Source organism: Neovison vison, chromosome 12 (assembly GCF_020171115.1).
Source record: "Neovison vison isolate M4711 chromosome 12, ASM_NN_V1, whole genome shotgun sequence".
NCBI classification, from domain to species: domain Eukaryota; kingdom Metazoa; phylum Chordata; class Mammalia; order Carnivora; family Mustelidae; genus Neogale; species Neogale vison.
Window position 1 is genome coordinate 125,319,985 of NC_058102.1, and position 25,950 is coordinate 125,345,934.

At 42.4% G+C, this 25,950-nt stretch overlaps 1 protein-coding gene across 2 annotated transcripts in view; it reads left to right on the top strand.

Moving 5' to 3' along the window:
- The first annotated feature begins 8,792 nt into the window (after positions 1 to 8,792).
- SLC39A12 (solute carrier family 39 member 12) overlaps positions 8,793 to 25,950 on the top strand; it is an 83,253-nt gene continuing 66,095 nt past the window's right edge. For both annotated transcript variants that reach the window (XM_044228291.1, XM_044228293.1), the window contains exons 1-5: positions 8,793 to 8,877; positions 9,310 to 9,483; positions 10,399 to 10,742; positions 18,512 to 18,793; positions 22,535 to 22,742. In XM_044228291.1, the coding sequence (XP_044084226.1) occupies positions 10,482 to 10,742; positions 18,512 to 18,793; positions 22,535 to 22,742 (751 nt within the window). In that variant the 5' untranslated portion in view covers positions 8,793 to 8,877; positions 9,310 to 9,483; positions 10,399 to 10,481. The remainder of the gene's footprint in view (positions 8,878 to 9,309; positions 9,484 to 10,398; positions 10,743 to 18,511; positions 18,794 to 22,534; positions 22,743 to 25,950) is intronic.

Genomic DNA, 25,950 nt, shown 5'->3' on the forward strand with positions numbered 1-25,950 from the left:
GTTTTAGTTCTATCTGAAGACAGCCCACCCTACGCCTCTAATATCCCCCTGTTTTAGCCTTAATCTTTTTACACTCTCAAACTCTAAAGTCTAAAGAAGTTCAAGTGGGACATGCTGTGTGGTTTCAAAAAGAAGCTGAGGTTCCAGAAGTTCTTAATAAAACAGGAAAGTGGTTTCAATAATACCATATTAATACATAGTTAATATTATATGTAAACTTGACAGGGTTATGGGTTGCCCAGGTAATTGGTTACACATAAATTCTGGAAGCATCTGTGAGGCTGTTTCTGGATGAAATTAGCATTTGAAATCAGTAGACCAAGTAAAGCAAATGGCCCATCTTAACGATGGGTCAACCAGCCGGGTGAGGGACTGAACAGAAAAAGGTGAAGGGGTAATTCATTCTGTATGAGGATCTCTGAACTGGGATATTGGTTTTCTCCTGCCTTAGGACTTGGACTAGAACTTATACCATCAGCTTTCCTGGTTCTGAGGCCTTGGGACTAGGTGTCTTGGGACCTCTTATCTTCCATAATCACATGAGCCAAGCCCTTACTATCAATCGATCAATATCTATCCATCCATCCATCATCGATCTGAACTTTATGTATCTCCCACTGGCTGTTTCTCTGGAGAAAGTGACTGATCTAATGAGATGGGAGGTCCCAAAATACTGTGAATAGGGCCACTTCCCTGCACTGCCCTACGGGGCACCGTTCACCTCAAGGATTATGGGAATGATACGAAGTGAAGTTGAGACTTCTACTCTCATGAATCCAGGGCTCTTTACCAGCAATCATGGGACCCCAACGGGGCTTCTCCTTATAATACAGAAATGCCCTCCTCATAACAAATAGCATGGAGGACATGGGGAGTTAGAGAGGAGAAGGGAGTTGGGGGAAATTGGAAGGGGAGGTAAACCATGAGAGACTATGGACTCTGAAAAACAATCTGAAGGTTTTGAAGGGGCGGGGGGTGGGAGGTTGGGGGAACCAGGTGGTGGGTATTATAGAGGGCACAGATTGCATGGAGCACTGGGTGTGGTGAAAAAACAATGAATACTGTTATGCTGAAAATAAATTTTAAAAAATACTAAAAAAAAAAATGCCCTCCAGTTCAAGAAAGGTCTGATCTAGCTGTTTGCAACGTACCCTTCACAGCAGGAATCCTGGGATACAGCAATTATTTGAACAAAGGTGTTCAGTTGATCAAGTGAGGTCCAGACCTTAACTGGAGATTTTTTGGTTTTATTTATTTGTTTGGTTTCTTCATTTCGTCTATAGAAGAGGAGGATTGTAAGTAGACCAAGAGTTCAGAGGAGCATGGCTCCCCAGGATACCATTTCCTCCTCTCAGCACTTTTTCATCACCTTGTCATCTGGACGATGACTTTTTCTCTTTCAGTGTTTGAGCTCATTTCTTTTAAGCTAGTCCTCTCCTTCCCTGGTGGCAGGTCTCCTGATCACATCCATTTTCTTTTATCCAACCAGGGATCACACAGTTCTAATCTACTTTTCCTTCTCTGGCTCATTCATTCAATTATTCATTGGTTCATTCATCAGATATTTATTCAGCATCCACCATATGCAAGGGACTTTGTGTGAAACTGGGATACAGCAGGGACAGGAAGACATAGTCCTTTCAGCTACAGACCTTGGTGGACTGTAGGAAAGACAGAATTTTTAAAAAATGATTTCATTATTGAAGCAAGCATAATGGAAGGAACTTATGGGAAGTGATGAAGGTACATATTGGGGTCAGAGAAGGCTTGAGAAAAATTAAAAAGGGTGGAATGAGTCAGAGTTCAGGGAAACTGATCACTGGAGGACTGGGGGTGCGGGCAGGGAAGAGCATGTGTGGAGAAGGTACAGAAGTGAAAAGATATAGAGTGAGCAAGGGGGAAAGCCATGCTCGGGGAAAGCCATGCTCGGGGTAAAGCTGCCCCATTTCTTAGCTCTCAGTCTCTTTACAAATGCCTAGTTGAGATTTTTTAATTTTCCATTCAATTCTCCAAAGTTTAATTAAGAAGGAGATTGCTGGATGGAGTTATTCTTCTCACTGGATGTAGTCCATTAAAAATGAAGTCCTACCTTCTCTCCTTAAAATCAGAGCTGAGTGATTCCTCCACATAGGAGGACAGAGGACAGGCCCTGAACCACGCTGTAGTATTGTTGTTTGGGGCTGGGCTGAGGTGTCCCAACAGAACAAGGGCCCGGGAGATCGGAGAGTGGAAGTCGTTGTATTTCACACAAACTATAATGGTAACTTGCACGGAGCAGATTCTAAACAGGTGCTAGCTGAACCGAATTGTTATGTGTTGATTTCAAAGTTTTCTGGAAATTATCTCTAGAAAACTTATTATTCAGGGAACCATTTTCTCAGTAAATGGTAAGGACAATTTCCATTTTCTAACATTAACTCTTCCGGGATATTTTTTTTTTCTCCCAAACAACCCTCTCTTCCCTCCCCTATTCTCAAACAGAAGATGCCTCAGAGATGGTAAGAGAAACATATACATCACCACAGCTTGGGACAAGTAGGATTAAAAACAAAGTATATCAGGCACAGGTGATGAGGATTCTACTACGGCATGAGAATCATGGGAAGCTTTTACAAGAAAGTGACGTCTGAGCTGGGTCTGAGAAAGCGACACAAACAAAAGGAACAAAGATTTGGCCGTAGAGGGGAGAAAGGGCCATTTCCGCTGGACAGAATAGCATGAATTCTAGATGCTGGAGAAGCTCCAGGTAAGAGAAGTGAAGGGAAGTGGCCTGGAGAAGGAGCCGAAGAAAGAGAGGCTAATGAGGGACTTTCCATGGAATTATTACTGTAGAGCTTGCGTAATAATTGCAGAGCGATGACAGTCCATTTAATGAACTCACAGCTGTGCCAGCTACCAAAATGCCATAAAGGCAGGTGATAGCCCCATCTTAAAAATGAGGAGAAGGCTCGGGGCACCTGGGTGTCTCAGTCGTTAAGCGACTACCTTCAGCTCAGGGCATGATCTCCAGGTCCTGGGATGGAGCCCCAGGGCTCTCTGCTCAGCAGGGAGACTTCCTCTCCCTCTGCCTGCTGCTTCCCCTACTTGTGCACTTGCTCTCTCTCTCTCTCTGTCAGATAAATAAATAAAATCTGGAAAAAAGAAAGTGAGGAGAAGGCTCAAGGGCCCATAACATACCCTACATGAGGCCAGTATTCTTCCCCCCAGGTCTGATTCCTATTATCACCACACCCTGCTTTAAAGAACTCTAAAACCATCCTGGCTGGTGGTTTTAAAAAAGGATTTCAAAGAGCCCTCAGCTGTTGTGGAGTTCCACAAACAATAAAAAATACTTTCCAAAACACAATTATCACTCTTCTCAGATTCATATATTAGGCTTCCTCCTCTAAAAGAAGCGTTTTGATGCTAAAATAAATAAATGAATGAGGAAAGGAAAATCTTTGATGTATTCCAATCCTCTTTTAAAAATGATTTTCCCCCGTTGTGCAAAATTATACGCTTGCTATAAAAATATGGAAAACATAAAAAAGGAGGAAAACCTCACCTATATTCCTACCACCAGTGAGGAAATATTACTATTTAATTTATAGTAATATTCTTGCCATGAATATATTTGCCATAGTTATGATCTCTGTAACATTACACACAAATGTGTAAAAATAACTTTTTCTTATTACACAATTTGCCTAATGACTGTATAAATATTGCAAAGATCTCTTTCTTACTGAGAATAAAATCTACCAAATAATAAACATTGAACAATTCATTTTGTAGAATTCTTATGAAGACCATTAGTTAAGTCAATATAAATAGTGTTGAATCATTCCTTCTGGCAATAGTTGAGTTAAAAAAAATTTTTAAATTGTCATTAACTTAAAGGATATCCAAAAGATAGAAATTTCAGCACGTCACATAATTCTGAAATACCCATCTGTTGACACCAACCTCTTAATGTTAAGAGCATGCTAAAATAATATACCAGGATTCTTCCACTTTTCTAAAAATATTCTAGAGACTTCAATGGTTTTGGTGTGTGGAGTAAAAAATAAGTTTGAGGGTTAGGTACCTTAATATCCTTTCATCTCAAATTACAAAGGATTAGTTCTTCATTTTAGAAACAAGCAAGGAAGACATTAAATTAAAAAATTTCCAGTGTGTTAGCCTGGCACTGAAGATGCTGGATAAATATTAGATGTTGAATATATTCTTTGTCATATTTGTGGCTAACCCCGGAAAGGCCTGGAAACAAGAGAAGTTGGGGTGTGGCTGAAAATGGAGAAAGATGTTCCACTGTCTCCACTTCCCCGGAAAAGAGTATGGATGAAAAATAGAACGTTTTGGAATGTGAACTGTAGTTAATTCCCCAAGCTTCTCCCACTGACATGTTAGGCCCCCCAGGGATCCCCACGCCCTGGTATTCACTGCCTCCCCCCCTTGCCCCACCCTTAGGTGTGGATGGAACATGTGACTCCCTTCTGACAGGTGAAATAAGAAATGCCCCTTCCTGATTAGAAATCCTAAGCTTGCCAACAGCCCTGTGAGTGTGAAAGGCCCTCCTTCCACCCACAAGTCTCCCAGAGAAGCCTCAGTGTTGCTGGAAACACGGGCTGCAGCCCGATGGAGCTCCCAAATGCGGAGCATAGGACGGTCATGCCTGACCCACAGCAACTGTGAGATAATAAATGTCTCCCGTCTAGATCCTCTATGTATGTGACTCTGTTATGCAGAACTGGATGACTAATATACCTATTTACACAGTGATTCACCCGGAATGAGTCAGAAACTCGTTGTGAAATTGAGTGGTCAGCAGGCCTCTTTCTACCCACTCTCCATTTCTATTAGCTTCTTCCCTGTCTGCAGATGTCACTTCCAGAAACCGAAGAGGGTGACAAGACGTATCACTGTTGTCTCAAGGGGTACCAGCACGTGCATGTGGCACAAACGAACAGAAGCCTTGGTGAAATGGATCCAGCCTTGGGTCAGGGCCCCAAACTTTAGGGAGGGGCCGCCAGGGTTCCTGTGGTGACTTGGCTGGACTTTTAGTGTTTTGGACTCCTTCTTCTGTCTTCCTGTGGCTCCAGCTTGAGTGGGGAGGCCCTTGGCTTCCTGCTTCTCAGATCGCTGGGGTCACACTCAGTGTCACTTCTGCCTTCCAGACAGGATGCTCCCTCAGCATCCCCGGCAGACTCCCACCCACATTCACCTCAGATCTGGGTCACGCGCTCACTTCTCATGAGCCTGGAACAAAGTGAGGGGTTCTCATTGGGCCCTCGCTTGCCTTGAACAGATGGAAAGAGAAGGGATGGACGTGGAGTAGACGCCTAGTAAAGTCTGCCACTCAAAGCTTTGTTCTCACAAAAAGAACCACGGAAAGACAAGAAAAAGGAAGGGGGAAAATGAAAAGAACGGAGACTCAGGACATGGAAAACAAGCTATAAATGAGGATTCATCAAAACCAACTGGGAAGGTGCATTTTTGAAATGTCTAATAAAATAGATCCATTTCCAGCAAGACTGACACAAGATAATGAGGAAAAATGATGAGTTTTAAAGTTACACACATAACGTAATCCAAATTAGGTTAAAATAATAAAAAGACATACACTAAAAGGTAACACTGATATAATACAGAGAGCATCTTCTTTTTAAATATACTCAAGTATTTTCTATAGGTTTTTTAAATTAGTGACCATAGATGGCTTTTATATAGAGAAGAAAAATATTGTTTGAAAGTTGCACATAACAACATGTATGTTTTGTTTAAGTCATTTTTACTATCAGCTTCCAAATCAAAGATGGCCTAAAAGTCTAAGTTAAAAACGATTGACATGATCTAATTGTTATTCATACAGTGATGTGGATAGTGTCACAGAATCAGAAGAAGTGTAAGATAGTCCCTACCCCATAGAGGCTGCCTTCTCAGTGGAATATTCTGTTTTTCCTCTAAGAATCCTTTAGAAGACACGTAGCATTTGTCTCAAATGCCTGGTAGGTAGACCTGTGAAGTATTACACAAGAGTGGAGCCCGAGGTTCTATTTGTTTTAAAGCTCTGAGTTCTGCTTACATTTTTTTGCTTCCTCTAAGAATTTCTGGACTGAAAGGCTTTGGGGAAGAATTGAAAAATCAGAATGTAGCAGATTATTTCCTTGGTGATGAGCTCTCTTTGGATTCCTTTGTGAATCCCGCCCACCCCATGTTGTGCTGCAAAAAGGCTTGCACTTACAAATAAAACCAAGGGGACTCATCACGACTGACAGGTGCTTGATGGGATAAGCACCAACTTCCATTTGGATGGGCCCGGATTTCTGGTGACACCTACCAGCTGTATGACACTGGGTATTTCTGGAATGCATAGTGAGATGTTCATTAGGTTCACTTGGTATAATGTAAGAAAATATACAAGGTACTTAGCACAGTGCCTAGGCATAGAAGACACTTAAAAAGTGTTAATGAACATTTATTATTATTATTTAGAGAGGTTAGTGTCTTGGAAAAGAAGGAAGAAAACCATGTAAAAGGGCACATGGGAAGAAACTGGGCCCAGAGCAGCTCAGAAATGTAAGACTTCCTATTACTGTCAGAGCTGGCCCCACAGGGGCTAGGCAGGATGTTGGAGAAGAAGGGCACATGCATCCCTCCAACAGAAACAAAGCCAAAATTTGCTGGAAAATTGTTGAAATAAATAGAGAAATCTGTGATGATTATGGAAGTAAACAGTGATCCCTAAAATTGTGCAATGCCCAACCTTCAGAACTGTACAGGGCAGCCCTGAACTAGACCCACAAGATGGCTTTACCCTGGTGTCAGTCTCTTAAGTTGCTGCCATTTATTTTATGTTTCCTGGTGGGCCTCTTTTAAATTCTTTCTAGTTCAAGGCAGGGTAGACATGTAAATATATTATAAGGCCTGAAGAAGAAGTCTGAAACACAGCCATACCAAAAGACAAAGACTCAGAACCTAAAGAAAGTCCCCCCTTCTCTCCCACTTCCTGTCCGCTACATCTTCCTGTGAGAATGCAAAGTGTCTGTATATCAAGATGTATTGCATCAGGTAAGTGTGGTCTCAAATGGGGCCAAATGCCTTGTTATTATCAATCAGGAGTAAATTAGCTCCTTCTTTGTGCAGAGGGCTAGCTAACATCTGAAACTCATTACCCCAAGAGGTTGGTTTGGATTGCAAATACAAGCATGTTTAAGGAAGGTTGGTTTCAGGCAGGCTGCACCCAGGCAGTTAAAGCTACAACCCGGAGTCAGGTGCAGAAGATCAAGCCACTGGGTTCTGCTACGTGTTCTGTTCCTTTGTGACTCCTGCTTTTCTCTTGCCAGCCCTCCGCGGCTTGGCCTGACTTGGAGACTACATCTTGGGCTTCTGCCTGTCCCACCTGAATGCCGTGACCCCAGGGACAGGGACAGGACCGTGGCTGGGGGTTGACTGTGGGGTGCTGCAATCCCTGGGGACAAAGAGAGCCGGCTTGGCCATGTGACAATGGGAGGCAGTTGTTTATCCAGTGGGGAAGTCGTGCGGCAGCGGGTAAGCTGGCGCAGGTAGTGGGAACAGCTGAATCTATTAGGAGGACATCTGTAGCCCTGGAGAGCTTGAGACAAAAAAACAGGCCTTCCCGGGGTGGACGTCGGCACAGAGGAATCGGGAAAAGGCTCAGAAGGGCCACTGTCCTGGGACCCTAGGTTAGAGCAAGTCAAGACCGGGTTCTTCTGTATCCTGCAGGTCACTTGGTAAGATTTGGGCAGGGAGCACAGATTTTAGGACCTGCTAATTAGTGCAGGGCACGGAACTCCCAGCTTAATTCCAGAAACAAGGTCAGCGGAGGTACTGAAAGGTAGCAGATGCTGGGAGGCCCGGCGAACATGTTTTGGATGACTTTGCTGTAGACACCAATGCCTGAGACAGATAAGGCTGAGGTGGTCCCCCAGTGGGGGTGGCCACAGGCCAGGAGCCTGAGCTGCTAGGAGCTTGTCCATGCTCCTCTGCCCTGAGTCTACTCCCTTCTCTGCCCCGACTCAGGGCCCCAGCGGGGGAGCCCTGACCCCTTCCTCACTCCTCTCCCTGCTGGACTGATGATTTTCTCTCTCTCTCTCTCTCTTTTTAAGATTTTATTTATTTATCAGAGTACAAGCAGGGGGAGCGGCAGACAGAGGGAGAAACAGGCTCCCTTCTGAGAAAGGAGTCTGATGCAGGACTGGATCCCAGGACCCGGAATCATGACCTGAGCCAAAGGTAGATGCTTAACCAACTGAGCCACCCAGGCGCCCTTGGACTGATGATCCTGGACACTGACTCCCACTCAGCTCACCAGAGGGCTCAGGAGAAACAGGCCAAGTCCCTTTCCTTGACAGTTGAGGTAAATCCATCTGCTCTGTGATGTGTGTCCTTGGAGAGAAGCTGGGCATTTCTGGGAGCTTTTGCCCCCCTGTTTCTCTAAGGTTGTCTCCTGCTGTTGCTCCCAGTTCTCACATCATTATTGATGGAGAAGACTGATTCCCCCAATGTCTTTCTCTTTTCATTTCCTCTGCCCCCCATGCCAAGAAGCCCCACTCCCTCCACACCCTCCTCACCCCGACCCTGGAACCGAACTCAGAACCTGTCCCTTCCCTGCATCCTTTGCCATCACGTGGTGTTTCATGTACCATGGGCCACGTACACGTACTTTGTCCATCTTGAAATCGTGGGTTTTACCTTCTCTGACCTCTTCCACAATTTAGCACTTTGTTCTCTCAGTCGTTGCTTCACTAATAATTTGTCTGGAACATGTTCCACAGGGTCTTGAGATCCTTACATCATCGCTTCTACTGCAGACTCTGGGATCAGAACATAGATAGGCTAATTCAAGTTCCCCACTTCCATTCTCTTACTTCCCAGGTAAGAACTTTATGCCTCCAACAAATACTTTTCTTTCTGTTTGAAGACCTCTTTTTATGGATTTTCGAATGCCTTAAGTCTTTTAAACCTCTGCACCTTATGTAATGAAGGGCTTTATAGAGCTTATCTTTTCAACAAATCTTTGGCTTGAGTGTGGCTAAAACAGTTACAGAATCAACTGGAAAGAGGAAAAAAAAAGATCTTGATCTAACACTAAAGCCTTTCCATTCTGCAAGGTGAAATCCTTTGACCTAGATCTGTCCCTTAAAAGGCAAGGGACTGTAAGAAATTCTAAGTTTTTCTTTGACTTTTAAGAGCATTCATAAATACTGATATAAAAAGTCGGGTTCACCAGCCAGTTTTATTTGATTTTCCTGAAAATCTGCCAGACAGAAAGTTCTCATTTTTATCCACCTTCATTGTTACCCCCAGAGCAGCCCTCTCCATAGCAACTGAAAACCTCTTTGGGTTGAAATAATCCTCTCCAGCTCCCAGTGCACAGTCAAGGAATTTTAAAGACAGAGGACTTTGTAACCACAAAGTACTCTCCAAGATTTAAAAGGCCACGGAGCTCCAGATAAATAATCATTTATCTTTCTCCTAACGGTAAGTACCACATTTAGAAATGTTTGTCTCATTCTCTGTCATTTTTTAAATGCTAACATAAGAATCTTAAACTCTCTGTTTTCTTAACCATAGAAGTAATCCCAATATCCACTCTACTACCCCACAGTCATTATTACCTCATCTCTGGGCCAAGATCTGACATGAGATGCTGTTAACATTTTGCATTCCTTAGGCAATCGGGTGAAGGGATTATTATTTTTATTATTTATTTACTTAATTTTTTTTTGCAGAAAGCTGATTGGCTCTCAAGTTGTCCCTCATGCCTTTAGTGACCATTGAGTTTGTGGATTTATGACAGCTCTTGAGGTCTTGAAACCCTGGGCTTTTTCCGCTAGTTGGTACTTTTAATAAACTAAAACCTTAAAAATGACCAGTGTCTAAAAAATGAAAAATGAACAGTGATTGTTTTCTTCTAGTATCCTTCCTTAACAAAACCCGTCCCATTCCATGTGATATATGGTAATTTATGGAAATGTTTATTTCTGTTTATTTTTTATTTACTTACTTGAGCAATGAGGACCCTCAGCCATGAGAGTTATACTCTAGGATGGGAAAAAAACAGCATATTTCCTGTCTGGGTCCTAGGACTAATACCACCTGCAGGGTGAAGAGAGAAACTTCTTCCTAATTCAGTTCCTCTGTTGAGTTTAGAGAGAGGCAATCGCACAAACTTCCTGGCTGTTCTACAGTTTGAACTAAGTGCACAGCCCTGAGCACTGCCTGCTGTTTGCAGTTATAAATGACCTACAGAAACCCCCCCACACCCCCTCGTCCCCCGCTGCGGTTCAGAACCGGCTGACCATTGCAAATCAGCTTAGCCACCCCATTAATGAATCCTTTCAAACACATTGCAGGAGGAATAATTAAAGCCTTTATTTTTTCCCTTTACCACAGAAGTTCCTCCCATTGCAAGTTTAAACTGACAGCAAGCCGCCTGACTCCATCACACAGGGTCTCCAGGTAAAGGAAGGGTGGAAATGTGCTTCTGGACAAAGCTTCCAATATTGGGGGTGCCCGTGTTCCTTTTCCTCGGCCTTGTCCCCTCTACTGAGACGGAAAGACCCTCCACGCAGGACAGCGGCGGCCCCTGGAGCTCCGACCACCTGACAGAAGTACTAGGAGCTCTGTCTGCTGGTGACCCCCCACCCCTGAACCATTCCAGAAGCCTCATCAAAACCTTGCTGGAGAAAACTGGCTGCCCGCGGAGGAGAAGTGGAACGCAAGGAGATTGCAGTCTGGTTAGTGCAATGGGGTATGGGATCAGGTACCGGGGGCGTGTTCCAAAGAGAGCCATGGCTTCTCCAGCCTTTACTTCGCTAAAGGGAAATCAGGACGCAGTACCCAGGGGGGGCGGCGCCTTGCGGTGTCATAACGCCCGCAGCTAGGGTACTGTGAGCCACTCACTCAGCATCCTCTATACAGAAATTCGAAACAGGGGGAATTTTATTTTATTTATTAAAACGGTAAAGTTTCTGGAAGCCTTTCTGCAACCCTCCAGCTCATGGAGAGGTATTTAGCTGCAAGTGTGAGCTTTTAGTTCTCTCTTCTTTCTGATTTACTATTTTATTTTATTTTACTTTACTTTACTTTACTTTATTTTTTGTGGTTGTGGAGAACTTGTGCTTCCCTGGTTAGATGCTCTTCGTTTTGGGGAGCAGGATGATAATAAGATATTTTTCTAACATTGAATTTTTGAAGTACTTCATCCTGGGGGTTGATTGGTGTTTTCTAGAATGTTGCATGGTGGGTCGCTCATGAATTGGATAATCTCCTCTCAAAAAGGACACATCTGACTGGCGCCCGCGGGAGGCAGTCGGTTGAGTCTTGGTTTCTTGGTTTCAGCTCAGGTATTGATCTCAGGGTCATGGGATCGAGCCCCATGTCAGGCTTGATGCTGAGGTGCGGAGTTTGCTTGAGATTCCTTCTTCCTCTGCCCTTCCTGCTCGTTCTGTCTCTCTCTCTAAAATAAGTAATTTTTTTTTTCTTTTTAATGACACATCTAATCTGGGGAAGAGAAGTGCTGTAGATGGAGCTAAAATGAAGCCTGTGGCTCGCGGGGGCTGGGCTCCCAGGTTTCTCTTGGTCTGCCCGGCAGCCCTCAAACCCTGTCTGCTCCTCAGTGTTGTCTGGGCAGCTTTCCCCAAACGCCATGCTGGGGCTTCTTCCTCCCTCCATGGAAGAGACTTAACTTGCCTGGAATGGAATTTTTAAAAATATCCTCCGCAGGCTGCTTTCATGTAAAATCCACCTTAATGTAAAGTCAGCATTTAACGTAAAACCAGAAAGTCTCCATCAAGGAGGGGGGACCCACAGAGTTAGGAGCCCATATTGCCAGAGGATAGCAAACAAGAACAACAAAAACACCATTCACCATCCCTTTCCTGATTGACTGAGATTTTTTTCCCCCAGAATGAACCTACAAATAAATAAATAAATAAATAAGCAAATAACTGCCTCCAGCCAAAAAAAAAAAAAGGAGAGAGAGAGAGAGAGAAAAGAAAAAAGTTTGGCAGACTTTCTCAATCATGCTTCATTCTAGGGGAAACATTTCCTGGCCAAGTGTTTTGTTTTTTGTTTTGTGTGTGTGTATGTGTTTTTCTTTCTTTCTTTCTTTCTTTTTTCATGACAGAAGGGTCTTACTAATAGAATTTTTTCTCTGCTCTGTGCAAACAATAAATAATTTGATAGTGAAATTCCCAAAGCCTCCCAGAGAAAACATGTGTTAAAATAGGCAACTCATCTGTAATGACATTAATTTATATATATAGCAACATAAGACTTCCCCATGGAAATAACTCGGAGTCATATCTTATTAATGTCCTCTGAGAATTTGCTTCAGGGAAATGTTCTCCTCTAATGACATAAAGTGCCTTGTTAAGGCTGGTTGAATATTAGTCTAGCTAGGACGAATGTAAACATTTAAAATTGCTCTCCTGGTTTTTTTGAGGGGCGGAGAAATTGTTTTGCACTTTTTGTTTTCTGTGACGTTACCAGGCATTTGACCAATTTATCTTCTGTTTGAGCTATTTCCTTTCCTAGGAATTGAAACCCTTGTCTTGAATAGACCTCTTGCTGCAGCTCTATCTCTGTGGAAAAGACTGAGGTTAAAAAAGAAAGAAAGAAAGAAAGAAAGAAAGAAAGAAAGAAAGAAAGAAAAAAAAAGAAAAGGGCAAATTTCCACTTCACCTCAGAGAGCTACTTCACCTGAGCTCCCCATAAGCGAGGATCCCATGAAATCTCTCCTTGTTATTCATAAAAAAGCCAGGGAGAAACAGTGTCCTGCTGGTTTGACAAACAATCACATTTGGCACAAACCACAGGGCTTCAGCTCATTCTTGAATCTCTTATGTCTTTTTAGAGACTTTGTCCATTTAGAGGCAGCATTTGTATTAGAAATTCTGTGGTAAATAAAATCTTAAAAAAGAAAAGAAAGAAATTCTGTGGTAAAAAGAGGGCAAGGGGTTAAGTTCATGTCCTTAAATGTGTGGGGAGAAAAGAGGGAAGTAGGTGTCTTAAATTTGTGAGGAGAAAAGAAAGTCCCCAAATTTATTTCATGTTTAGCTAAAAACTGAGTGTGTGTGTGTGTGTGTGTGTGTGTCTGTGTCTGTGTGAGAGAGAGAGAGAGAGAGAATATCAATCTGCAGTATCTGAAAACACCGCGCATTTAAAAATAAATCCATTCAAGCTTTAGCGTTTGAAAATGGATAGTCTTGCCTGATCATGGCCTTTTTAACTTTTTTTAATGAGAAGGTTAGAATGGAGTTTTAATGAATTTAATGAGGGATTAAGTAACTCTAAGTGAATAAATTCCACTTCAGTTGTGGTGGGAACCATGACCCTACATGGATTCCAGACATGGTGAAGGGATAAGAACCCGGTGTCTGGGGTCAGCCAGCACTGGGCCCAAATCCTTGTTCTGGTACCTTCTAGTTGTTGGGACATGTTGAACCTCAGCTCCCTCATCTATAAGACCCCAGTGCTGGTTCTCTCCTCAGGGAGCTTGTGTGAGGACCACATGGCCATGAGCTGGGGCACAACAGCTCAAGCTTTCTCTGTCCCCTCACATTTCCTATACATCATGGACATGTCCATCCCCTTTTCCCAGGGACGCTGGAGTGGTGCTGGTGAGAAATGAGATAATCCTCAGCATCCCCCTCCTGCCCTGTCCCCAGACTTCCCCCGCCCTCCATCCCATGGGCTTGGGGGTTTTATCCAAGATCTCTAGAAGATTCTCAGACACCTTCAAGGTAGAGAACCACAGGTTTAAGGTCCTGCATTTAATTCAGTGCTCCCTCCCCCATTTGTCATTTCTGTCCCAGGATAAACAGGGAACAGCTCAAACTCTATCTTGTTGATCTTACAGGTTTTTCTTATCTCAGGAAAACTTATCTCTGTCAGTCAGAAATATCACAGAATCTGTATAGACCCACAAAAAGCCAGTACCTGCCATCAGCCAACATTCTTCCAACTCTTGATTTGGCAGGAAAAAGAAGAAATATAATTTCCCTCTTAGAGTCCATTATAAGACCTCTCCCCCCCCCAAAAGAGACCTTATAAAAATCTCAGAACTTGAAAAAGGCCAGTGGATTTATCCATAACAATAATAAAACTTAAATACCCTTGGATCTAAAACCTTTTAAGTTTATCTACAAGTATGACAACTGCCCTATTAATGCAGAAGAAAGATTTCCTCTTGTTTTTGTCACTGAAGCTTTCCTAGCATCAGCAACGAACAAAACTAAATGAGGCGGCTGGGGAAGGTGATCTGATTTGACTATAGGAATCCAGAATCTGTTTGTTTTCCCTTTGAAACCTGATTGCCTCCACCTGACAAGAAATCAAAGGGAAAATCGATGGATTATTCCTGAATGAGTCCATTCTTCTTTAACAAAGAATCACTTCACCCGAGTTAGCTCCTTAGAAGGATCTTGTTGCCTATAAGGTGGAAGTATTTGCAAAATTTTACTAGACATCATTTCCCAAACAAAACCCAGCCACTGCTAAAAGCTCTAACCATATCTAGTGATGATGAAGTGGAAAGTCCAGTACCCCCCGCACCCCCATAGAGCTTTCTGTCCTGTCAGTGTCTGTTAGATCTCATGATGTGCCCAAGAGTAGTCTTTCCTCAAGCCGCTGCCTTCCATATGCAGGTAACTTCTTAAAAGTCCAATATCATAAAAAGGCAAAATATTGTCAGTCCATGGTCACTGGATTCCCCGCTGAGCTTTATTCAAGCAGGCATCAGAAAATTAAAGTAAGGTTAGGGAACTTGTGTTCATTCGAGATGAAGGAAATCTCTCATCAGACAGAATGAGATGTTCCACTACTATATAAACATTTTCAGTCAGAAATCAATTTACCTTCCCCATTCTATGCTTTTTACAAACCGTATCTCATCCTAATCTCTGCTGCCCCAGGCCACATCCCTCCTCTTCCTTTTTTTCTTTCTTTCTTTCTTTTTTTTTTTTGTTTTGTTTTTAGATTTTATTTATTTATCTGACACAGAGAGAGAGAGATCACAAGTAGGCAGAGGCAGGCAGAGGGGGAGGGAAGCAGGCTCCCCGCTGAGCAGAGAGCCCGATGCAGGGCTCTATCCCAGGACCCTGAGATCGTGACCCGAGCCAAAGGCAGAGGCTTAACCCACCGAGCCACCCAGGTGCCCTATCCCTCCTCTTACTATCCTAGATTACATTGAGGAGCCAGGCACGGAGAGGGGTCTCAGGCACCCTGGATGCAATGAAGGGTGGCCATGTACTCTGCTATGCGCTGTCAACCAAACCCTGGCCATGTGTGCCTGGTCCTGTGGTGTCGTGGAAGTGCCATTTTTTGTTCCACTGGCACTTTGTCCGACATACCCAGACTCATCAAACATCCTGAATGGCACTTGACAGTCTGTCAGCAAGAATTCATTCATTCTTCTTGTGGTGCTATGTCCTTACTGATTTATATTCGAGCCTTATCCATCCCTTGGTATCCTTTTTTTTTTTTAAGATTTTATTTATTTATTTGAGAAAGAGAGAGAGAGAAAGAGAGCACAAGCAGGGGAAGGGACAGAGGGAGAGGGAGAACAGAAGCCTCCCCACTGAGCAGGAAGCCATACATGGGATCGAATCCCAGAACCTCAGAATCATGATCTGAGCCAAAGACAGATGCTTAACCCACTGAACCACCAGTCTGTTGGTCTCCTAATTGACCTTTTTTCTATCAAACTGGAGGGAGAGTAAATTACTGGTCAAAAGGCTGCACATTAAGTACATAGTTGGGTCTACAGCTTATGTTCTTCATGGCACAAAACAAAGAAATAAAAGAATAAAGCCTATCCTTGGCAGAGGGGGAATTAAGATTGGGCAGTATTACTTCTGTGACCTTAGGTACATTGCTTAGACTTTCTTAGACTTGGTTCTCACATATGCTATAGTTATACCTTCCTTGTAGAAGGAAGACATAACTCGTGCTGGATTCTGTGCGTTGCCCTTGCATACTGCACAGAAATGTACCCATTATTACCCATTACCCTTATAATAATGTACCCATTATTCACTGTGAGTTAATTGGGTAATTGGTATTCTCAGTGCTTAACATGCAGAAACATTTGGTGGGTTATCAAATAGGCTGGGGACATTTTGTTTTTTCCATTTAAAATAATGGAATCATATTCTCACCATCAAAAAACAGATGATCACATTTTTTTCCAGAACCAATTAGATTTAAGCTTTTTTTTCAAGACTTTATTTATTTGACAGCACAGAGCACAAGCAGGGGGAACAGCAGGCAGAGGAAGAAGTAGATACCCCACTTAGCAGGTAGCCTGATATGGGGCTCAGTTCCAGAGTTCCAGGACCGTGGGATCATGACCTGAGCCAAAGGCAGATGCTTAACTGAGCCACCCAGGCATCCCACCAGTTAGATATTTGTACTGGGGAATGCGTGAATACCTAAGGTGCTTAGCAGTGTCCTGGACACATGGCTCGATTACACTTTTGTTTCAACTGATTCACCTCCCTAAGTCTTGGTGTCAGCTCTGCCAACAGCTACCAACCCATGAACTTTTCTTGTGGGCTAATCAAGAAACAGAAAAGGGCTGGATTGCTTTCAGTGGTGAAGCTTTATAGCCACATAGAGTTGGTCTTGTTGGGAAGCCTGTTTGTTGAGTTCTTATCCGAGAGTAGCTGAGCTGGGGCGAGAATGGAATCTGTATGGCTCGTGAAGAATGAGACAAATGCTTTGCTTTAGAGACAGATGACATGTTTCTTCCTGACTCAGACGGTATGTCCCAGATGTTCCCTGGTGGGACACCTAGCACACGTGGAATTATGACGCCTGAAGCTTCCACCTCAGAGAGTAAATTAAAAGATATTCTAGTAAACTGTCCTGCTTTGGGGAAAAAAAATCCCTCTGGGGCTCAGGACAGGCATCCCTTCATGCCTTGACTCTGAGACTGAGGCTATGCCATGGGCTGCTTCTGGTATCCTAGGAGAATTCTTTTTTTTTTTTCCCAAGATTTTATTTATTTATTTGACAGAGAAAGGTCACAAGTAGGCAGAGAGGCCGGCAGAGAGAGAGGAGGAAGCAGGCTCTTGGCTGAGCAGAGAGCCTGATGCGGGGCTCGATCCCAGGACCCTGAGATCATGACCTGAGCTGAAGGCAGAGGCTTAACCCACTGAGCCACCCAGGCGCCCCCTCCTAGGAGAATTCTTAGGAGTGCCTCACCGTCTTTGAAGTAAGGCAGCTCCTGTTTTGTCAGGAGAGTTTCCCTTCCACAGCTCTGTGTGTATCTTTTTTTCTCATCGCCCCATCCCATTACCCAAAACACCTTCTGCCATGTAAACTTCCCAGATGAGCTGAGCCGGGCGTCGGGCTGTGTGTGTGAAACAAAGAAATCATCGTGGAAGTATTTTTAAGCAATTCTCTTAGGTAGGGTAAAGGCAAGGCAGATGGCATTCATCCTTGCTTTTCACACCTCCTAAGAGCCAGGCATTGTGCTTGATGCTGAGGATAGAACTGCGCACAGACAAAACTTGGCCCAATGGACCACTTGTTCTCAGGGGAAGAGAGAAAATAAACATGGAGAGAAAGCAATTTGAGAATACTAGGGCCACAAAGACAATAAACCTATTCTATACTAAGGTTGCCACTAGACCCAAGTGACTGCTGGGCATTTGATACGTGGTTCATCTGAATTGAGACCTGCTGGGAGGTGTAAAGTGCACACCAGATTTCGAAGACTTAACCCAACCAAAAGAATGTCAAATAGCTCATGAATAATTTTTAAAAACTTGGATGACACCTCGAAGCAATCTTACTCTGCATGTATGTTTCCAAAAGGGACAGTATTAGATACATTATTAAAGTTAATTTCGCTTTCTAAAATGTGGCTACTAGAAAATTTTAAAGTGACACGTGGCTCACCTCTGTGGCTTGGGTCCTGTTTCCATGGAACAGCACCACACTGGAGAACGTGGGGCAGGGTTTGGGATTTCCTATTCTAGAGACGGTGTTCAGGACAGCATCCCCGAGGGGGTGTCACTATAAGCTCGATCTGAGGAATGAGGGGGAAGAAGACCTGATGCGTGGTGGGAAGGAGCTTGCTGGGACTGATGGAAAATCACAGGGGGCAGAAAGTGAGCGAGAGGTGGGAAGGGGTTAAGGGACGGGAAGGCTGGGAAGTAGGCAAGAGCCAGACCGATGAGAAAGTTGTGTAGAGCGTGGATTTCATTCTAAGTGCAATGGGGACATTCCTTTAAAAGCCAAAGAGTCCACTGCTTTTACTCCAGGCAACATATGGAGAACTGGAGGTAGAAGAACTTTTCTCCGGGAGTAAGGGCTCCCCAAGAGGGCATCCCTGATGTATGAAAGTCCAACCTGGATTATCTTATTTGAAGCTGACTATTGGGGCTGCCCACCTTTCCTTACTGTTCACAAAATAATAAGGGGTGGTCGTTAGTGTTCTAGGACTCTTCACTAAGCTTTGTTTCTACTTGTGTTTTATTTTGTGTTTTTGAAACAGTGCTTTGAACCAGATGCCCTGTTACTAATAGCTGGGGGAGATTTTGAGGAGCAGCTCCGAGAGGAAGTGGTCCAGAGAGTTTCCCTTCTCCTCCTCTATTACATAATTCATCAGGAAGAGATCTGTTCTTCCAAGCTCAACATGAGTAATCGAGAGTATAAATTTTACCTACACAGCCTCCTCAGCCTCAGGCAGGACGAAGACTCCTATTTCCTTTCACAGAACGAGACAGAAGATATCTTGGCATTCACCAGGCAGTACTTTGACACTTCTCGAAGCCAGGTAAGAAGGGCCAAGGTGCCAGCTGGCTTTGCTCCTGAGATACAGTCCCTGAGCCTTCTTTCCTGTCACTTATTTATCCCTAGGACAAGCAAGGACTCTTTAGAGAGGGCTTTGTGGCTTTTAGTTATGGGATGTTAAGTGATGTCATTTAAAATTCTGAGTATAAAAGGGGGATATGGGATGACTAATGATTGTAAAATGAGTTCTAGCCAGAAGGTGGGTGCGTGGGTCGGTGGGTGGGCAGGGAAGCCAGGTGCCGGGGCAGCACTCTTCTCCTGAACACGAAAGCGAGTGATTCACAGCTCCTGATCAGTCTCCAGGGACTGACCCACGTCAGGGAGGGCACCGTGCCTATTTGCCTTGCCTTCTGGCCAGGGAAAAAAAAGGCGGAACCATTTGAGGGAGAGGAATTTATCATTAGTTACTTCACCAGAGAAACAGCTTGCTAAAAGCATTATTCATGACCGTCAGCCCAGACCATATCTCTTCTGCAGCTTTTGATTCCTGCTGCTTCTGTTCAAGGGGTCTCCGGAAGTGGTTTTCTCCTCTTAGGGTTCCCGCTGTGAGGAACCAGGCTCTTGGTCCCTTCTGGCCTTCATTACTGTTCCAGCAAAAGGTGGCCTTTCAGTTACCTTTATCAGCTTTGCAGTGGGAAGTCTGAGTGGATAAAGTGCTCTGAATATTAAAAAAAGAAAAAAAAATTAAGCCACATTTTCTTAAAGAATTGTGTAACCACCTGTGCAGTTTGAAGAGAGTTGTGAATCATTTTTTTTTCCTCTTGAATTTTTCATTGACATGTGTCTTTGAGCTGCTGTAACAAAAATATAATAGACTGGGTAGCTTCTACACAATAGAAATTTATTTCTTACAGTTCTGGAGTCGAGCAAGAGTCCCCATCTTGGTTCAAAAGATACCATCTCCTCCCATGGTGGAGGGAGTAGAGAAGCCCTCTGGGGTCTCTCTTATAAGGGCACTAATCCCATTCATGATGGCTTCGCCCTCATGACCCATTCAATTCCCAAAGGCCCCACCTCGTAATACCGTCACAGTAGGTGGTAGGATTTCAACATATGAATTTGGATGAGGAGGACACAGTCATTCAGTCTGCAGGGACGTATGTAGGTATATTTGATTTTGGACCTCAATTATGGCTCCTGGGAGCCCAGAGGTTTCTGTGCAATCATGCTGTGGCCTAACGACCAGCAAACATACCCTCCAGTTTGTCATAAAAATGTTTAATTTCTCGTGTGATTGGCACACAGATGGAAAGACTGCTTCTTAAAGACTGTGTGGGCATCACTCTGGTAACTCTCATCTCATGAATCTCAAAATAGGGCCATATTTTTGTTTCTACTTCCAATTGAGAAAATGGGTTCCATTCTGGAATTCAGTTTCTGCTTAAATAAGGAAATAGGCCCACATATAATTTCTTCGGTGCAACATCTATATGATATGAGATCAGTTCAAATTAGCCACTAGGATTTTAGTCATCCCATCTGTTACTGTCTTTTGATGCAGATAAAGTGGGAATGAAAACCCAGCACTTAAAAGCAGATGGTGTGTATATGTTCAACGCAGATTTCTGGTTATCCAACACATACTGCAAATTCCTGGGCTTCCAAGTGTATGTGAGATTAAACATTCCTAGAGCAGAATAAAATAATTCAATATTATGTGTAGGCCTACTTTCTCCATCTCTTCAGTCAAGAATTAAGAGCTCTTGTTGAGTCGTTAGGCCTTAGAGCTTTTGTCTCCTGGAGGATGGCAATGTCATCCTTTAACCCATTCACTTGGGCTGGAATTCCCTTAGGAATCCTTAGTCAAGTCAACCCAGACTTTTACAGAGGGCCAGTTGGCCTCTCACTGGAGGATGCCACTGTCTCCAACTAGAGAGTGTGAGGTCACGGAAGGTGCTGGTAGACCAGGCCCACCACTACCAACAGGTAGGTCTTGATCTATACAGGATTGGGCCTCCATAGTTGAAGTCACTAACAGGTGCACTAGGTGGGCCTTCACCAGCTCATCAACAAAGAGCTCTGCACTGGAGGACCCTAATGTAGCCACCCTCCCTCGTGGCCCAGAATGTTAATATCTCTCCAGTCCTTCATTCTCTTTTGTCCAACTACTGTTGATCTCCTTGACTCAATCTCTTGCTCCCACCTCTCTCTGTTCTTTCTACTGTTGGCTGTTTCCATGATGAATAAACAGGGATCTGTACAGACTTCTCCACTAGCCCTGAGTCTTCAATGAGGGAATAGTGGATAGTATTAGCATCCTACATTTGACAGACCCAGAAACCTGAGCCATTTTTAACTCTTCGGACTCCTTCACATTTTCTTCCAAATCCTTTGTACTATTCCTCAAATACATCCCTTTTTCTATTTCTAGTGCTACCATCTGAGGTCAAGAAATACCTTGGGTTAATCAATAACTTCTTAACTTTACTCCTGCTCTTAAATTCTAACCCTGGAAATTCATTCACTACTTTACCCCAGAGCGACATTTCTATAACATACCTTATTGTATTACTCTTTTGTTTATAATATTAATGTCTTCCCTGGAGCCTTTAGGGGAAAAGTTTTCATAGCACTGAGTGTAAGATTCTTGTCACCTTCTTCAGCTTACTATCTATCCGATGCACAGCTAGACACTGGGTCCCACAATAATAGTAGCGAAGACTAGCTGACTGTGTCCTATGTACCAACTACTATATTAAGAATTTTTCATGTGTTAGTCATTTTTTACCAATAAAGAGTATGAAGGTTGGCAAAGTTAATCATTTTGCCCAAGGTCACTCAGTTACAAATAACAGAGATAATATTAAAGCCTTACCTGTCTATCCCAAGCACGATGCTGTGGAACTCACTTTAATGATATGAAAGTCTCATCACCATCTGTGTTTCCATTTATTTCTACATTTAGGAGGAAGAGTATTTAAGAGCTTAGGCTACAGAGTCCTATCTGGGTGTACACTGGGACTCACTTATCAGCCCAGTGATCGGTGTAAAGAGTATCCACTGCACAGAGCTCTGGGAGAATGAAAAGAGAGAATAATGTCATGGACTTAGCACAGTGTCTGGCACACAATAGGCACTCAATAAATGTTTAAATGAGTGAATTGGTATTCTAGTGGAATGCAAGGCAAGAGTCTTACCTTTCAAAGACTCATAATTTCATTGAAGAAAATTGATGTACACATGGAAAAGATCCTAGGTTCAATGGAAGTTCAAAAACATACTGTGCTAACTTTGATTTGCACTTACCACACAATGAACTTGAAACTAAAGGCAAGGGTGAAAAAAGAAGTTTCTTATGATGACACAATGCAACAGAGCCAGTATGAAGTCAAGGTCAGGAATATATATTTGAAAGTCATTACACTGCAGGCTCTACTTGAAGCTGGAGAGAAACAATTCTCCAACTGGAAGGGTGTGAACAGTAAGAATAAGGGATCTTCTTGGAGAAAACCCATCTCTGAAGGAATAATGAGAAAGGTTAATTAAATAAGGACCAGCAGAATGGGAGTTAGAAAATCCAGTGTCAGGGTGAATAAAAGAAACAAGAATTTTCCAAGCAGAATTCCGAGACGAGAGAATGAGGGTAGTCATGTTCCTACAAACAGTTCAGACCTCTCTAAGGTAAAGAACTATTTCTTGTCTTTTGGGGGAAATCCTAGAGATATTTTAATCAAAGTAACTTCAGAGGTTCAAACTTTTCTTTTTACTATGTATCTGATTTCAGTGTATGGAAACCAAAATGCTGCAGGAAAAATCTGGAATATTGAGCAGTGATGGTGCTGATGAAAATACACTTCCTCAGTTGGCAGCGACAATCATTGCTCTGTCCCTCCAGGGTGTTTGTCTGGGGCAAAGAAACTTGCCTTCCCCAGACTATTTTACAGAATACATTTTCAGTTTTTTGAATAGTACAAACACTCTCCACCTCTCAGGTAAGAATGCTTTTCATGAATTTAACTATTAAGTCATTCCTACTAAATGAGTTGTTCCTAAAAGAAAGACTGATGCTTTTTGATGAATAAATTTGTTCAGGTATGTTCCAAACACCCATTTCATCTTACTTGTAGTAAGAGAGCTCAGACTTTTTCAAGGCAAACATGCTATTGTCTCCATGTGGTGATGGGGAAAAAATAGGGACTTGACCCATTTATTGATGATATTATGGATATAGAGCCTACGGAGAGATTTTTATGACCTGCTATAAGTACTAAGGAACACTTTTCTACTTGGTACATGGTCCTGAGCCAGGGGTCGCATAATATTGCCAAGAGTGATGAAAGGGTATGCCAAATGATGCAAGAACCTTGGTAGAGTTTCCTTATAATCATAACAGTAAACTATTTAATTTTAAGTAAAAATCATGTGAACTATCCACTCTGGCTACATTCATGACTGGCAACTTTTTTGAGCTCCAAGATAAAAAAGGATGCTAGGAATGGACTCAGAATGTTTGTCTTGCACATTTCTTTGTCCTTGACAAGATATTAAAAATGAAATGAGTTTTATTCATTAAATTGTATTCATTAAAAATGAAATGAATTTTAATTTTTTTAATTATTTTTATTAATATACAATGTATTATTTGCCCCAGGGGTACAAGTTTTTGAATCATCAGGCTTATACGTTTCACAACACTGACTATAGTACATAACCCAACCACACTATCCCTACCCCATATGTCCATAACCAAACCACACTATCCCTACCCCCAGCAACCCTGAGTTTGTTTTGTGAGATTAAGAGTCTCTTATGGTTTGTCTCCCTCTCGATCCCATCTTGTTTCATTTTTTCCTTCCCTACCCCCCACAACCTGTGCACTGCCTCTCAAATTCCTCATATCAGTGAGATCATATGATAATTGTCTTTCTCTGATTGACTTATTTCACTCAACATAATACCCTCTAGTTCCATCCATGTCATTGCAAATGGCAAGATTTCACTTTTTGATGACTGCATAGTATTTCACTATATATATATATATATATATATATATATATATCTTATATATATATATATATATATCACCAATTCTTTATCCATTCATCTGTTGATGGACATCTAGGTTCTTTCCATAGTTTGGCTATTGTGGACTTTGCTGCTATAAACATTTGGGTGCATGTGTCCCTTTAGATCACTACATTTGTATTTTTACAGTAAATAACCAGTGGTGTGATTGGGGGGTTGTAGGGTAGCTCTATTTTCAACTTTTTGAGGAACCTCTATGCTATTTTCAGAGTAGCTTCACCAGCTTGCATTCCCACCAACAGTGTAGGAGGGTTCCCCTTTCTCCACATCCTCGCCAACACCTGTCATTCCCTGACTTGTTAATTTTAGCTATTCTGACTGGTGTGAGGTGGAATCTCATTGTAGTTTTGATTTGTATTTTCTGGATGGTGAGTGATGTGGAGTACTTTTTCACATGTCTGCTGGCCATCTGGATATCTTCTCTGCAGAAATGTCTGTTCATGTCTTCTGCCCATTTTTTGATTGGATTATTTGTTCTTTGGGTGTTGAGTTTGCTAAGTTCTTTATAGATTTTAGATACTTGCCCTTTATCTGATATGTCTTTTGAGAATATCTTCTCCCATTCTGTCAATTGTCTTTTGATTTTGTTGACTGTTTCCTTCACTGTGCAAAAGCTTTTAGTCTTGATGAAGTCCCAATAGTTCATTTTTGCCCTTTCTTCCCTTACCTTTGGACATGTTTCTAGGAAGAAGTTGCTGTGGCTGAGGTTGAAGAGGTTGCTGGCTGTGTTCTCTTCAATGAATTAAAAAAACTCAATGAATTTTAATGAATCCCATTCTCACATTGAGGTCTTTCATCCATTTTGAGTCTATTTTTGTGTGTGGTGTAAGGGATATTGTCCAGTTTCATTCTTCTGCATGTGGCTGTCCAATTTTCCCAACACCATTTGTTAAAGAGACTATCTTTTTTCCATTAGACATTCTTTCTTGCTTTGTCAAAGATTCGTTGACCATAGGATTGAGGGTCTATTTCTGGGCTCTCTATTCTGTTCCATTGATCGATGTGTCTGTTTCTGTGCCAGTACCATACTGTCTTGATGATTACAGCTTTGTAATAAATCTTGAAGTCTGGAATTGTGAGGCCACCAACTTTGGCTTTCTTTTTCAAAATTCTTCTGGCTATTCGGGGCCTTTTCTAGTTCCATATGAATTTTAGGATTATTTGTTCCATTTCTTTGAAAAAAATTGCTGGTATTTTGATAAGGATTACATTAAATGTATAGATTGCTTTAGGTAGCATAGACATTTTCACAATATTTGTTCTTCCAGTCCAGGAGCATGGAACATTTTTCCATTTCTTTGTGTCTTCCTCAATTTCTTTCATGAGTACTTTATAGTTTTCTGAGTACAGATTCTTTGCCTCTTTGGTTAGGTTTACTCCTAAGTATCTTGTGGTATTGGGGGCAGTTGTAAATGGAATCAACTTTTTAATTTCTCTTTCTTCTGTCTTGTTGTTGGTGTATAGAGATGCAACTAATTTCTGTGCAATGATTTTGTATCCTAACACTTTACTGAATTCCTGTACAAGTTCTAGCAGATTTGGAGTGTAGTCTTTTGGATTTTCCATGTAAATTATCATATCATCTTCAGAAAGTGAGAGTTTAACCTCTTCTTTGCCAATCCAGATGCATTTTATTTCTCTTTGTTGTCTGATTACTGAGACTAGGACTTCTAGTACTATGTTGAACAGCAGTGGTGATAGTGGACATCCCTGCTGTCTTCTTGACCTTAGAGTAAAAGCTCTATTTTTCTTCACTGAGAATGATATTCACTGTGGGTTTTTCATAAATGGCTTTGGTGATATTGAGGTATGTACCCTCTATCCCCACACTTTAAAGAGTTTTGCTCAGGAAGGGATGCTGTACTTTGTCAAATGCTTTTTCAGCATCTATTGGGAGTATCATAGGGTTCTTGTTCTTTATTTTATTAATGTATTATATCACTTGATTGATTTGCAGATGTTGAACCAAACTTGAAGCCCAGGAATAAATCCCACTTGGTCGTGGGGTATAATCCTTTTAATATACTGTTGGATCCTATTGGGTAGTATTTGATGAGAATTTTTGCATCTGTATTCATTAAGGATATTGGTCTGTAGTTCTCTTTTTTGATGGTA